The sequence below is a fragment of the Lithobates pipiens genome, unplaced genomic scaffold (genome assembly GCF_037356315.1).
Source record: "Lithobates pipiens isolate NorthernLeopardFrog02 unplaced genomic scaffold, aLitPip1_a1.2 Scaffold_8, whole genome shotgun sequence".
Taxonomy (NCBI): Eukaryota; Metazoa; Chordata; class Amphibia; order Anura; family Ranidae; genus Lithobates; species Lithobates pipiens.
The window spans coordinates 531749537-531764428 of record NW_027507903.1 but is presented as its reverse complement, the minus strand read 5'-3'; the positions used below and the strand labels follow the sequence as shown (position 1 = coordinate 531764428).

The 14892-nt window shown below is 43.2% G+C and overlaps 1 protein-coding gene across 3 annotated transcripts in view; it reads left to right on the top strand.

Moving 5' to 3' along the window:
* The first annotated feature begins 596 nt into the window (after positions 1-596).
* The window catches only part of LOC143960710 (uncharacterized), a 142564-nt gene continuing 128268 nt past the window's right edge, over positions 597-14892 (top strand). For all 3 annotated transcript variants that reach the window (XR_013270363.1, XM_077469537.1, XM_077469535.1), the window contains exon 1: positions 597-825. Coding sequence is in view for 2 of the 3 variants with exons in the window: in XM_077469537.1 (XP_077325663.1) it covers positions 679-825 (147 nt within the window). In the remaining variant the exon portion in view is untranslated. The remainder of the gene's footprint in view (positions 826-14892) is intronic.

Sequence of the window (14892 nt, the reverse complement as noted above, 5' to 3'; positions counted from 1 at the left end):
GATGTGCTATACCCATATGGTTGTGTACTATGGAATCTTAATAAATATAGTACATTGAATTACTACTTGGTCAGCAGAGGTGATCAGCTAGTATTGGAAGTGAACCAGTACGGTAATCCACTTTCCTTTTTCAGCAATGGGCTGAAAAGTGCTGGCTACCAGTTCAGTTATGAAAATAATTTACTTTGTTTTGGAGTTACTTGCGCAAATATTTAAAAAAATCTACCTTTGTTCAACCTATTACATTTTTGGTGAATCCCACTTCAGGCAGATGTATTAGTTTACCATTTTGATATTATGATAATTACAATTGCCACTACAGTGTTCATGCATGACATCTCTCCTATCAAAAGAGAAATTAAGAGAGTGAAAAGGATCTACGGTGTAAGTTTTGATCTCTATAAATAATCAGCAGAAATAGAAAAGAGTAGTTGGCTGTTATAACAATAGAAGAAACATACTTCTCAAAATCTGATCCTACGCAGCCCCCTTAGTGAGGCTTTATCACTAATGAAGATGCGGTGAGGAGGAGGGGAATATTTTGATATTTGGTTTCTGTCACCCATCACCCAGCTTCCTGCACCTTGTGTCTCACTGAGAGAAAGGAAGTATAGTTCTGCCAGATTGTCCACGCTGCTCTGAGAGTATACACTTACAAATGCTCTGAAATTTAAAATTATGGCATTTATCTTAAAGCTCTTTGGATATGGAGGGGATAAGAAGCACGTGGTGGAAAGTCCTTGGCTCACACGTGACAACAATCCAGAACAGACTTGGGAAATTTTGAGTGAGCTAGGTGATGGAGCCTATGGGAAGGTTTACAAGGTAATTTTGCTCACAATTTTGTTACAATGTCATTACATGGCTCTTTACTTCAATAAGATCTTCATCTTTGCTTGACAAAAATTATGTAATGTTTGTTCAGATGACTGTAATACATATGACATTGTTAATGAGCACACAGAAAATGTGGAACTGTTCAATTACTTCGCTTTTAACTTTTGTTTGTAGTAAGCTATGCTTCTCCGATGGGTCCCAGCAGAAGAGGGTGCCCTGTATTATCTAGCTGCATAGTGGTTTATCCAGGCAATGAATGCAACTGGGAAATCATTTTGGATAATTTTACTGCATATATAGTTTATTTTGGTAAGAAAATCAGTTTTAGCAATAACCCAGGCACATATCATGGGACTAAGATGACATTAAAAGGTGTGTGATAACCTAAGCCCCCCCTAGAAATGAATTAATTAACCTGCTACAAACCATCATCTTCTTATTAATCTATTTGGTGGGTTGGTCATTTAACAGATGTACTGTTTATTTGAATACTTGATGGAACACATGTTTCATTCACGATTCTCTTACTATTTTGCAATGCTTCTTGTACTCTCAATGGTCAACTGTAATGGCTCCTATATAGATTCTAGCTTAATTTTGTATTTTTTTTTTCAGTCCAAATGTTGCGTCCTTTGTTTGTCAACTACAATTGTACTCATTAAATAAAAACAAAATAAAAGAAACAGGGTATGCTACATTCGTTTTGCCCAACAGACATAGTTACACCACTATAATATAAAATGTTCAGATTATTTTCTTTTATAATTTAAATTTACAAGATCAGCAAATTTAGCCTTGCACATTAAGTCCTGATGCCATATGTTCAATTTCAAGCCAATACTGTTGTATTTTTTATGGCAATAATGTTATTTTATTGATAAAAAAGCACACCTAAATCAGTAATGTAAGGTGACATTCAGTTGTTAAGTCAGCCAAATACATTAGAATATGGTTAGGCCTTAAATATATATATGTAGTGAGTATAGCCCAGTCTATTCTATGTACAAATGCACAAAAAAAGTGTTTTTGTCCAATTATGGCAGACACCTGCATTAATATATCTTTTATATTTTTGGATTGATGAAAAGATTGGGGAAAGGTGAGGATTAAACACTGTGCAAACTCAATTTGGTGTCAGCTGAATATACGACCCCATCGCTGTAGGTGTACATTGTTATTTATTTAGCATGTCTCCCAATATGTGCTGCAATCTTTTACAACCCATTTCCTGTTCATTTATAGTTGTTTTGAAGTTGCATCTGTAAGGCTATGGCAGTTTGTGTGTATAAATGAAATAGTATTTGGCACAGGTATCTTTCAGTGCAGGTCAAAGCAAAAGATTTGTTTTGATGCCCCCCTGCCCAGCAGTGCTTTTCCTTGGCTTGCTTGTTGCTCCATTTAGCTGCTGAGAGAAAACATCCATTCCTTTCCGTTATGTAAGGAATTTTGCTTAAAGTGGAAGAAAAGCCTAAATTTAACTAAATGTCCCCCCCCCCCCCTTACCTATGCTGCTTAACCTGTATAAAAAAAGATGTGTGTATATACCTATTTAAATCCACTCTAGTCCAGTCACGTGATCCTGAAGCTCTGGCTCAGGGTGCGCTCAATAACAGCTGGGAATCATTGGTGCCGGGACTTCACCCATAGGCTCCCATGGCCAAGACATTGTTAGAGCTACCCTTTCTACCCTTCAGCAGCCACTCACTGACACAGGGAAGTGCTACTCCCATCGGACCCACAGGAATTTTGTCCAGGTCTTCCCAAATTTCAGCCTCACAACCAGGCACACAGTATTTTCAGCAGCCAAATGCAGACAACAATTATGCTTGTTTCTTCAATAACCAGTCTAATGTATGTTGTTTTTATTTTTGGAGAACTTGGATAGGAATGAGGGTAGTGGTGGGATACTTCAAAATTAAGAACTATGTACACTGAGGACCTAAACTTCCTTTCTTGCTTAAGTAGTAGTAAAACTTGTAGAGCAAAGACCCTTTTCTGTAGTGGACAGTATATGGAGTGAGCTGTTCAGGACCACCAGCTGGTGTCCCCTTTGAATAGACCCACAGCTGACTATACTAGGCACCAGAGGGGTAGGTAAAGCACAAGGTCCCCAAGATCCAGCAATGTCGGTAATCACAAGGCCCAAGGACAGATGGTTGCTGCTTGCCAATCTTCCTAGGAATGCCCTCCATTAATACCAGACAGATCTATGGTGAACAGCTCTCCGCAGTCAGCTTCTTCAAAAGCACCTGGGTCTCTGTATTCCTCTCCTTAGGTCGCCCACCTGAGGTCTCTTTCAGCACCTCCCCCAGGCTGGACTCCTCCACTGTGGGACAAGACCCAGAACTAAGTGAGTTCTTTGCATATATACAGTCTCCAATCAGCCTGCATTTCTGGGATAGGCTGGGGCTGTATCAATATTTATGCGGCTATCTACATAGCTCCACACCTATGATCCAGAATGTTCTACTAACTTATGGAAAGCAGAGGGTGCTATAGGCAGCATAGCAGCAGCAGAACACACTGAGCAGACCTAACTAGGACCTAAGATTGTGGTTGCACTGAGTACGTTGAGCCAAATACACTTTTGCCTGTCAGACCAAACATGGCCACACTTTATGACTTATGCCCCCCGTACACACAAGCGAAATTTCCATCGGAAAAACCATCCAAGATTTTTCCAACGGAAATTTCGCTGCTCAAGCTTGGCTTGCATACACATGGTCACACAAAAGTTCTCTGAACTTTAACTGTCATAAACGTGGTGATGCACAACACTACGACAAGCCGAGAAAAAGAAATTCAATGCTTCTGAGAATGCATTGAATTGTTTCCAATCATGCGTAGGAATTTTACATGTCGGAATTGCTACAGACGATTGGAATTTCCAATCTGAACTTTTTCCGTCGGAAAAATAGAGAACCTGCTCTCAATCTTTTACTGGCAGAAATTCCGTCAGCAAATTCCGTCAGCAAAAGTTCGATGGAGCATACACACGGTTGGAATTTCCAACTAAAAGCTCACATCGGACTTTTGCTGGCAGAATTTCCGATCATGTGTACAGGGCATAAGGCCTATGTAAGAAACTGAAGCACATCAATCATAAAGAGAAGCAAAAAGTGGCTGATGACCATGAGTCTTACTTGCCTTATCAGATAACTGGAGTACCGGCTCACCCAAGTATTGGGTGGAGTTCATCTTAGGTTAGACAATACCAATGACTAAAAAGATGGAGTTCTCCTTATCTCAAAAGGTCCCCCCAGTCCGGGTTCATGGAGGCAGGCATGCTGGTACCCTAGGGGATTCCCAGGACTCCCTTCAGCCCCCCCTTATACCCTTTTCAGTCATACCATAAATTGACGGCTAGTAATGGTTAAGATTTGTCGTTGTACCAACATGATCATGATTCCGGGGATATATTTTTAACCAGACAACATTGTCATTTTTTAAAGGAACCACTATGCTTATTGCTTATTGTCATTGTTTTTGCCACTATGTCAGATATATTTTTAAATAAAGTTTAATTTTTGGAGTATACTGCAGCCTGTTCCCTTCTTTCCTTTTGAGATAAGGACAACTTTGGGATCCTATCCCTCCTCCCCCTGCCTCTTTTTGAAGCGCATTAATAACTACAGATATTGATTCCTTTTTTTGGATGGATTTAATAAAATCATACATATTTTATTTTTGAGACATCGTGGTGCTGGATATTTTTCTCTTTGATTAAAAACAGCCACACTGCCTACAGTGTGGCAACTAGATTTGCCTATCAAAACAAAACTAAAGCTAACCTATCTAATACCTAGCGCTTACCTAGGAGGGTGATTATGCAGGATGGGTAGGAGGAAACATTTTTAAGAATAATTTGATTTAGAGCCCTTTCACACTGAGCCACCCCGGGCATCAGCGGTAAAATTCCACTATTTTAGCGGTGCTTTACCGTAGTTTTTGCGTCGCTATTCGGCCACTATCAGAGAGCTTATAACCCCCGCTAGCGGCCGAAAAAAGGTTAAAACCACCCGCAAAGAGCTGCTACAGTGGCTCTTTGCTGGCAGTTCGGCGGTGCTGCCCATTGATTTCAATGGTTAGGGGCGCTTTAGGAGCAGTGAGTTCACCGCTCCTAATGCACTCCAAAGAAGCTGCTGGCAGGGCTTTTTCTGATGCCCTGCCAGCGCACCGCTCTGGTGTGAAAGCCCTTGAGCGTATAGATATAGTCTTCAGTCACGTGTAAGCTCAAACTACAGCAAATAGAAGCTTACACTGGGTTTCCTGTCCACGGTTTGGTGAGTATGTGATGTTCTTTAAAGAATACCTGTTGTTTTGACCTACACGGCAGAGGTTTTCTTAATGGGAATGTGAGGATTACAGGGACAGTTAGTGTTCAGGTTGTAAGGAAGGTTAGAATATGGGGGTCTTAGAGTACAGCATTGTTGGTCTTCCATTTATAAAAGGAGTTAACCAAAGTAGGACTTCAGTGCCAGTAATTTTTAGCAAAGAAAGGTTACTCCTCAGTCCAAAGATTTCTGGTTAGGTTTATTTAAAAGAGGATTTGTGATAGGATTGAGGTTAAGTTAGAGTTGGAGTTAAGATTGGGATTAAGGGAGGGTTAGTGTTAAATAAAGGCTGCAAGGGAAAGAAGGGAGCGCTGACAACATTTGTGCCATCCCTGAGTCAGAGATGCAGGATCACATGACCATACAGGAGTGGATTAAAAATAGGCAAGTATACAGATCTTGTTTACACATGCCTAGACAGAATAGGTAGGAGGAGGGGGGAGAGAACATTTTAGGAATAGTATGACTTTAAGCTTTTCTTACACTTTATAGTTTCAGGGAGAGTTATTCTGAGGGTTAGAAATACATAGTGTTAGGGTTACAAAGAGGGTTAGTGAGGTTAGTGTTGAAGTGATTGTAAAGCTTTGTTTTGTTTTTTTGTAAATAACAAACATGTCATACTTACCTCCACTGTGCAGTTTGTTTTGCACAGTGTGACCCCAATCATCCTCTTCTGGGGTCTGCCAGAGGCTCCTCCCCACATCGTATAACTCCCTAGGAGAAGCGCACTTGCGGGGGGTTACCTTGTGGGTGCGCTCCCGAGTCCAGCATTTGCATCCATAAACACAAAATGTAAGACTTGGCCTCGCCCCTGGGGCCCACATCATTGGATTTGATTGACAGCAACAGGAGCCAATGGTTGCGTTGCTATCAATCTATCCAATCAAGAGCCGGCAGAGAGGTCCAGCGTGTCTCTGCCGAGGGATCGAGGGGGGGTAGGTGAGTAAAACAGGGGTGCTAGGGGGCCGGTCACTGTCAGAAGTAGGTAAAAAAACACAACTGTTTCCAACCCCTTTAAGATAACAGGGAGGGACAATTATAGGGTGGGTGGCTTCAGGCAGGGTTCGTTTTAGGGTTGCAGGGAAAGATAATGTAAAGGAGGCTTTGGGGTAGGGCCTCACTCTTTGTTTTGATGCCAAAAACTACACCAAATCTCTGGTAATGGAAGCTTAATGAGTTGTTAGTTACTATTGGCTATAATTAATTCTAAGATGGAATTTTGAAATAACATTATCTACAGTTGAGTCAAACATTAGTCAAGAAATTATCTTTGTTTGTTTTGCAAAAAAAACTTAACTGCTTGTTAAACACTGGGGTAAAGAAAATAAGCAGTGTTCTCCATGTTTGTTGCCCCAGAGAAGTTGTGGAATATGATTGCTTGTTGTCAGCATGCTTTTTTATTTTTGTATCATGTAATACAAGGCTGAACTAATGGAGAAAAAGGAGAGGAAGAAATGTTTTAAGGCGAAAGAGAGAATTTTTTTTCTCAAAGACCTTTTTATACACTTCTGTCAGGTATCCAGCAAATGGATCCTAATTTCAAGGGTTACAATCTCGGTAATTCACCCATTCCAGCATGCTTAATTTACCAGGGTTAGGGCCCCTTCAGGGGACAGCCCTAATGCTGCTCCAATACTATTCACCTAAGGATAAAGCATTATCAGGCGACAGCCCTACCACTGCTCCAATACTATTCCCCAAAGATAAAATATTACCAGGAGACAATCCTAAAAATGCTCCAATACTTTTCACCCAAAGATAGAGTATTACCAGGAGACAGCCCTACCACTGCTACAATTTATTCAGCATGCAATCAACACATCTATTCTCATTTCTCTCATAGGTCCCTGTTTAAAGTGGTTTAAACCCTTACAACACACTTTGACCTACAGGTAAGCCTAAATTAAGGCTTACCTGTAGGTGCAAGAAATATCTCCTAAACCTACACGGTTTAGGAGATATTTGCCGAAAGACAGGCACCGCGCACTGAGGGCGGCACCCGTCAACGGTGATATGCCGCGCGTGGCAGCTCCTGTGCGCATGCGCGGGAGTGACGTCATTGCGGCTTTGCCGAATGACAGCGGCGGAGCAGCGAGACCTACCGAGAAGATGGATGCCCCGGACTACAGGGGACAGCGGTAACATCGCTGGGTCCTGTGTCAGGTAAGTGACACATAAAGGACTACTATGCGAATATGAGAAATAACATAAAAGAAGAAATAGAAAAGAAAGAGGGGAAAGAGAGTTTAAGGAGAAAGATAAGAAAGGAGAAATGGGAAGGTAAAGTAGTATCTCAATCATCAGCTCAGGGCGGGTCCTCTGTGATGCCACTCCTCTCAGGCCTTATCGTGCATTTCTAGCCTATCCTGTAACCCAGCTGTCATTTTTTCCATAAGCTCCACATCTTTTATTCTGGCATACAGAGCATCTTGGGGGGGTGGGCTGTGCTGCTTCCAGTTGAGGGCAACCAGACATCGTGCAGCTGTAAGGACTTGTCTAAGTAGCTTCTTGCATGGTTTGGCTAATTGTAGTGGTAACACACCAAGCAGGAAGAATTTTGACGTCACAGGGACCTGTACCCCAAAGAGGCGGGACAACAAGCTCTGCGTCGCAGTCCAGAAGGACACTATCATGGGGCAACTCCAGTAAATATGGTAGAGGTTACCTTTGTCTCCCTGACAGCGCCAGCACCGATCAAAGCTAGAGGGGTAGATAACGTGGAGTACCAAAAGTAAAGGATTTTATAAGCATTCTCCTTGTAGAGCATACAAAAGGAGCTCTTAGCTGCCTGGGACCAGATCGTCTGCCACGTCATCTCCGGGATTTCTTCCCCCTAATATCTTTTCCCAGCGGAGCATGTAGGCATGTTTACCCTGATTTGGTATAGAGTAGGAATTAAGTAGCCTGTATATGTCAGAGATCAGACCCCGGCACGCTGATCCCTCTAACATTACGTTCTCGAAGGGGGGTGGTGCTGAGAATTGCAGATATTTTTCCTGGAGTTCAGTAAACGTTAGTAAATTACGTTATCTAGGGTCTACCAAATGACCAAAGTGGAATAAGTTCTGCGTTGCCCAAGGTGAAGACATCTGGTGAGTGAGACTAGCAGGCATCTTGGGGTTGCAGAGGAAAGAGGTCAACAGCGACTGTTCTGAGCTAAGCTGATGTTTGCAGGATATTTTGCGCCAGAGCGATCTGAGTTGAGACATAGACCCCAAAAGCCTATCAGGGTCCACCTCCACATTCGTACTCCAGAGTACGCTAATTGGGTGTATAGGCGCAAGCCATATCTTTTCAATCTCTGTCCATTTATTATAGGATCTTTGCGGGAACCAGGAAGTCAAGGCACGCAGTTGGGTCGCTTGATAGTATTTTACCAGGTTAGGGGACACTAGTCCCCTCATCGGAGCGGGACGCCATTAAGACTGAACGGGGTATCCTGTGTCTCCTGTCGTTTCAGACAGAGAGTATCAGATCTTCTTGAAGCTTTCTTAAATGTGCATAAGGGACAGGGATAGGCAGTGTCTGGAATAGATACAGGAGTTTAGGGAGAATGGTCATCTTCACAGAGGCCATTTGCCCCAGAAGGGAAATGTGGTGGGTCTTCCATGTTTGCAGTAGATCTCTTATGGAGCGAAACAGGAGGGAAGTTCACTTGATATAAGGTGGGAAAAGTCGGGGTGATATGAACCCCTAGATATTTCAGGGCTGAGGTCTTCCAATTACAGGGGAAACATGTTTGCAGGTGGTGCACTTTGGCTGCCGGGATGTTAATTGGAAGGGCCTCCAATTTGGTCGCATTTATTTTATAACCCGAGAGGGACCTATAGGTGTCGAGTTCAGCTTGCAAGTTGGGTAGGGAGATTCTGGGTTGAGTCAATGTGAGTATAACATCACCCGCAAACAGTCATAGTTTAAACTCCTTCCCTCTGACTAGGATACCCGAATGTCTGGGTTTCTGTGAAAGGAGGCCGCCAGGGGTTCAACACATAGTGCAAACAATAGAGGTGAGAGTGGGCACCCCTGGTGGGTACCATTAGCAATCGGGAAAGAGGGAGACAGAGCAAAAAGAGTTTTCACTTGATGTAGGGTTGGTATAGAGGTGTAGAATAGCCCGTAGAAAGGGCCCCTGGAATCCCATGTGGCGTAAAGTGGCAAACAAGAAAGGCTAACCAAGGCGGTCAAAGGTCTTTTCCGCATCCAGACCAAGGACTAAGGACTCCAGGCCATCCCTGTTTGCCACATCAATTTAGTCTATAACCCTTCTTGTGTTGTCCCCTGCCTGACAGAGAGGGACAAAGCCCACATGATCTTTGTGAATTAAAGAGGGTAATATCACGTTCAGGCATATTGAGAGAAGTTTAGTAAAGATTTTCAGAATTCAAAAGTGCTATAGGCCTATAGCTAGTACATAAAGAGGGGTCTTTGTCTGGTTTTGTATTAAAGTAAGGAATGATCTTTGCATGACTGAGGAAATGGGAGTCTGCTGAAGGGAGGCGTTAAAGAGTTTACACATATGCGGTATCAGTATGGGAAGAAAGGATTTATAATACTCGTAGGGGAGACGGTCTGGACCAGGGGATTTACGCGTAGGTAGGGTTTTGATGGTTGACATGAGTTCCTCCTCAGTGATGGGTGCATTGAGGGAAAGGAGGTCCCAAGCCTGAAGTCGGGGGATTCCACTCCATTCTAGATAGTGGTTCATGCGGTCAACTAGTTTGGGGGGAGGGGAGTCATGAGGGATCTTAGGTTTGATGTATAAAGTGGTGTAGAACTCCTCAAAGAGGGGGAAAATATCCTGAGGATGAGATAGTAGGCAGCCCAGTCTGTTTTTAATTTAATGTAAAGTAGTCGTGTGAGAGCGCTCAGCCAATTTCAGAGCTAATAGAGAGTGGGCCTTATTACGCTTATCATTATATAGTTGTCTTAGCCTAGTCAGGGCCTAGTGCCAGGTCTTTAAGAGTCATACGGAGACGGATGATTTTTTTTGAGCAGGGGTAGGGATGGGGAGGTTTGTAGTCAAAGTTATAGGGCCCTAACTTCCCTCTCAGCTTGTGATTGGGTGGCCCTTGCGTCTGTTTCCTTAGCCGAAGTGTGCGTAATGCAGCAACCTTGCTGTTTATGCAAGTCACACCTAAAATCGCACAGGAACCTTTTTTTAAATCAGTGCGGCAGCCCAAAGTCGGAGTCACGTGGATTTGAACGGTTCTATTGCCGTCAATAGGCTGTGACTTTCCATGCAATTTGAAACTGTCAAATAGCATGACAAGTTGAACGGGGGTTGAGACCTCGTTCACACAGGCATACTTAACCATGCACCCGTGCAAGGGCTGTGTTTGTCTGCACAGGATAAACAGGTGTTCCTTACTTCCTTGTGTGGTGCATTCTCATTTATGTCTATTAAGAGCAGTGGCTACACGGACACTGCTCCTAATTTGCCAACTCTTTGGATGTGTGTCCCTGAACGCACACAGTGTGAGTAAGGGGACATGCACCCAAAGTTGCCCAGATCTTAAACTGGGAGCAGTGCCACTGCTCCCAATAGACATGAATGGGACTGCCCGCACGATGATGCATGGGTGTACGCTTAATTACACCTGTGTGAATGAGGCCTAACTATTTATTGCCCATCTTCTCATTAACAGCACATTGGTTTCAATGATGCTAATTTACTAAAGGAGTTGAGAATCTTTACACAATCTGCAGATTATATAATTATTCAAAAGGTGAACCTGTAATTTTGCTTCTTACATAATTGAATAACTGGAGTGAATATTTACTCAATTTATTGTGTGAACATTCTCAACTCTTCAGTAAATCAGATGAAAGGTGCTTCAAATGAGAATATTGCTATCGATTAGTTAAATATCTCAATTGAAAAGAGGTGGCCAGTGTAGCCCAAGTCTTCACAGTACAATCCTAGTTTAGACTTTATAGAGTAGTACATGCAAATTGTTGAACTTACAATGTATCACTTTGAACACGAACAAGGGTTTACAATAAATCTTGTGGGACGTGATGCAAAGTAAAAATTATTGCCCCGTGACATCTCATTGTTATTAATAGTATATCATATTTACACGGATGCTTTACACAACACAACTTGTGCGCAACTAAGATTCTTCTAATTTGGGCTCTCAACTGCTCTTTTAGGAGGAAAGTTTCTTCAAAGTGATGTTCTGTCGTCCTTCAATTTTTCTCAATCTACAAACCCCAAACATTGAAAAACACCAGCTGTAGAGTGTGTGCAGAAAGCCAGAGGCTTGCTAATATGTAAATTAGAACTGTGATCACAGCTGAGATTTAGACAGATGAACAGTTTTACTTGTCAACATTTTAATCATTCTATTCAGCTACTGTTGTAATCCACACACTTCTGCCAGACAGCATAGCCAGAAGGCTGACGCCCCTATTTCCAGTTGCAAATGTATGTATCACTTGCCTGCTCATTGAGTTACTGTATATCACAATACCAAGCTGTTCTCTGTGCAACTGTTCTCCTGTCATTTAAATACATCCCTCTATGTAGCCCCCTGTACCTGGAAGCATTATGCCCCATACATATGACCGGACTATCCGGCGGGCCAGAGTCCGCCGAACAATCCGCCCGTGTGTGGGCTCCGGCAGACTTTTTTTCCCAAAAGTCCGGCGGACAATCAGCCCGTCTGTGTGCTAGTCCGCCAGACTTTTGAAATGAACTGACTTGCCCACACACGGCGTAAAGTCTGTTCATTTTGAACGTGGCTCCAGGTAGACGAAACTAGTGCAGGAAGTCAATGTCGCTGCTTCCATCGGCGAGATTGACACCTCGCTGGCCCCGTCACATGGTATGGACTTAAAGGGGAAGCATTACGCCAAAAAAAATGTCCCCCCAAAGTCCATATCAGACCCTTATCCGAGCACGCAGCCCGGCCAGTCAGGAAAGGGGGTGGACGAGCAAGCGCCCCTCCCCCCCTCCTGAGCCGTACCAGGCCGCGTGCCCTCAACATGGGGGGTGCTTTGGGGAAGGGGGAGCCCTGTGCCCCCCCCTTCCCCAAAGCACCTTGTCCCCATATTGATGAGGACAAGGGCCTCTTCCCAACAACCCTGGCCATTGATTGTCGGGGTCTACGGGCGGGGGGCTTATCGGAATCCGGGAGCTCCCACCCTATGTGAATGAGTATGGGGTACCATGTACCCCTACCCATTCACCTGGTGTAAATAAAAAAAACACAACACATGTTTTTAAAATAATTTATTGGACAGCTCCTGTGGTCTTCCGTCTTGGGGGGTCTTCTCGCCAGACTCCTCCGCTATCTTCTGCTCTTTTGCTAGCTCTTTAACTAGTGGAGGAGCCCGGCTTTCTTCTTCGTCGTTGCCGCTGCCACCCGGGGTCTTCTTCCGACTTCGGGGTCTTGTCCCACTCTTTGAGGGTCTTGTCCCCCTCTTCGGTTCTTCTGCCGGGCCTCCGCTATCTTCTTCCAGCTCTTTTACTAGCTTTGGCCCGGTCTTCTGTCGCTGTCGCCGCCTTCTTCTTCTCTTCTTCTTCTTCTTGCACGAACCAAGAAGAAAAATTAGGGAACATGTCAGCCTTTTCAGTGGTGACAGTACAGTGCTGGAAGGCTTTGTTCCAAGGTGGAGTATTTCATAATGTGCTAGTATGCGATGCATACTAGCATATTATGCCATTACCTTGCAGATGTTTTTTTTTTTAACATCCACGGTTTACAACCGTTTTAACCTTACTTTTATGTAATGAGCTAAAAAAATGTTCTTTAAGACTCAGTGTTGTCAAAATTTTGGAAATTGTTCTTGTGTTCATTAACCACTTCAGCCCCAAGCCTTGTTTTGAGATTTGTTGTTTACAAGTTAAAATCATTAATTTTTTCTAGAAAATTACTTGGAATTCCCAAACATTAGGTATCTTTTTTTTCCAGACACCCTAGAGAATAAAATGGCGGTCATTGCAATACTTTATGTCACACCGTATTTGCGCAGCGATCTTACAAGAGCAATTTTCCCAGGCACCCTGTGTGCACGGCTATGCTAATGTGTATCAATATATGTATCTTCTCCCAATTACTTTGATTAGATTAATGATTCATGTCCCTGGAAGGGAATCCCCTCTGTTCACAGAGGCCCTGTCCTGAGTGAAGGCTCTGCCAACTTTATTATCAATATATAGAAAACATAAAGGTAGCCAAAGTGCAAGAATCAGTAAATCCATAGCAACATTTAATAAAAAAAACACATATCCATGCTTATATTGGGGCAAGAGAAGTGCTGTTTGAACATAGAGGGAAAGCAATGCATGTTGTGGCTGGAATCCAGTGTCTGCAGAATACACTGGATTCATAGTCACACCTATAGTCCTTTAAATTTGTGCTGCAGCTGGGATGCCTCATTTTCTGTCAGAAAAGGCATGCAAATTCTACCATTTACAAAGCTTTATTAAACTCAGTCCACTTTGGTCTGGAGGATTTTTTTCTCTAAGTGGCAGGGCAAGATCCCCGATCTTGATTCGGAAGACTGGGAAGACGCCTGGGAGTATCCTTTTCTACAACTTATCTCCATCAGAGATCAGTTGATACAATTTAAACTGATTCACAGGGTTTATTTGTCACCCCAAAGATTATACAAAATGTACCCAAATTCCTCCTCCAACTGTTGGAAGTGTGGCTTAGCAGATGCTGACTGCAACCATATGTTATGGTCCTGTCCCATCATCCAGTCCTATCTGACAGAGATCGCAAACTTCATTGAAACTTTGATCATGATCCATGTTCCCCTGAATGTGTTTGCTGGGTCTGGTGGGCTCCCTGGGCCGCCATCGACCAATCAGTACTCCAATATTACTCCTATTATTTTATGCTAGGATGGCTTTACTCATAAAATGAAATGGAAACAACCAGAGGTACCCACTTTAAATTCATGGAAATCATTGATCAACTGCCCAGCTAAGTTTGACTAAATTTGGCACGTGTGGCACGTGTGGTTAGAATAAGACATCACAAACGCAACACAATAGGATCTGGATCCCTTTGTTTGTTTACTATAACTAAATGTCTTGTAGCAGCGAAGACCTAAATTTGCTGTTATCTGATGGTACACCTAGATGCGTGCATTATCCTCAACCTCAACATCTCTCCCTGAAGTGGTTATCCTTCCTCGTATCCCTCCAATTTAACGACACGAGTAGTTTAAGTTTGTAGTTGTTTCAATAGAATACATTAGAACTTATAGGACTGTTACAATGTATGTTGTTTAAGCCGGGGTATGCCCAGAGGCTTTATTATGTAACCCTTTTTTTCACATGAAAACTCAATAAAAAGCAATAAAAAGCATTAAAAAAAAAAGAAAAGGCATGCAAGTGATGTTGTGTGGGCATTACTTATGGAGGAAGAGGTTGACCTCACAGTACACCAGTGCTGAATCAGTCCGCTCCTCCTGTCTGGCCCGTAGAAAAGCATTATGGAGCGACATTGCAGCTACTTCTGCCAGGCAATAGTAGCTCCAGCTTTGTCAAAGAAGATTTTCTATGCTGGGAAGAGCGGAGAAATTCCAGCACCACTGCGACTTTTAAGCCAGACTGACAACTGTGTGTGACATTAGACTTGATTGTCAGTGGCACCCTTAGAGCTGCAGTATGTGTTGTCGGGCATGCCACTGTCCCCCATGCCACTGTCCCCCATCCTCCCCCAAGTACAGAGCTCCCACCTTCCCAGTACACAGAGCTGCCCTC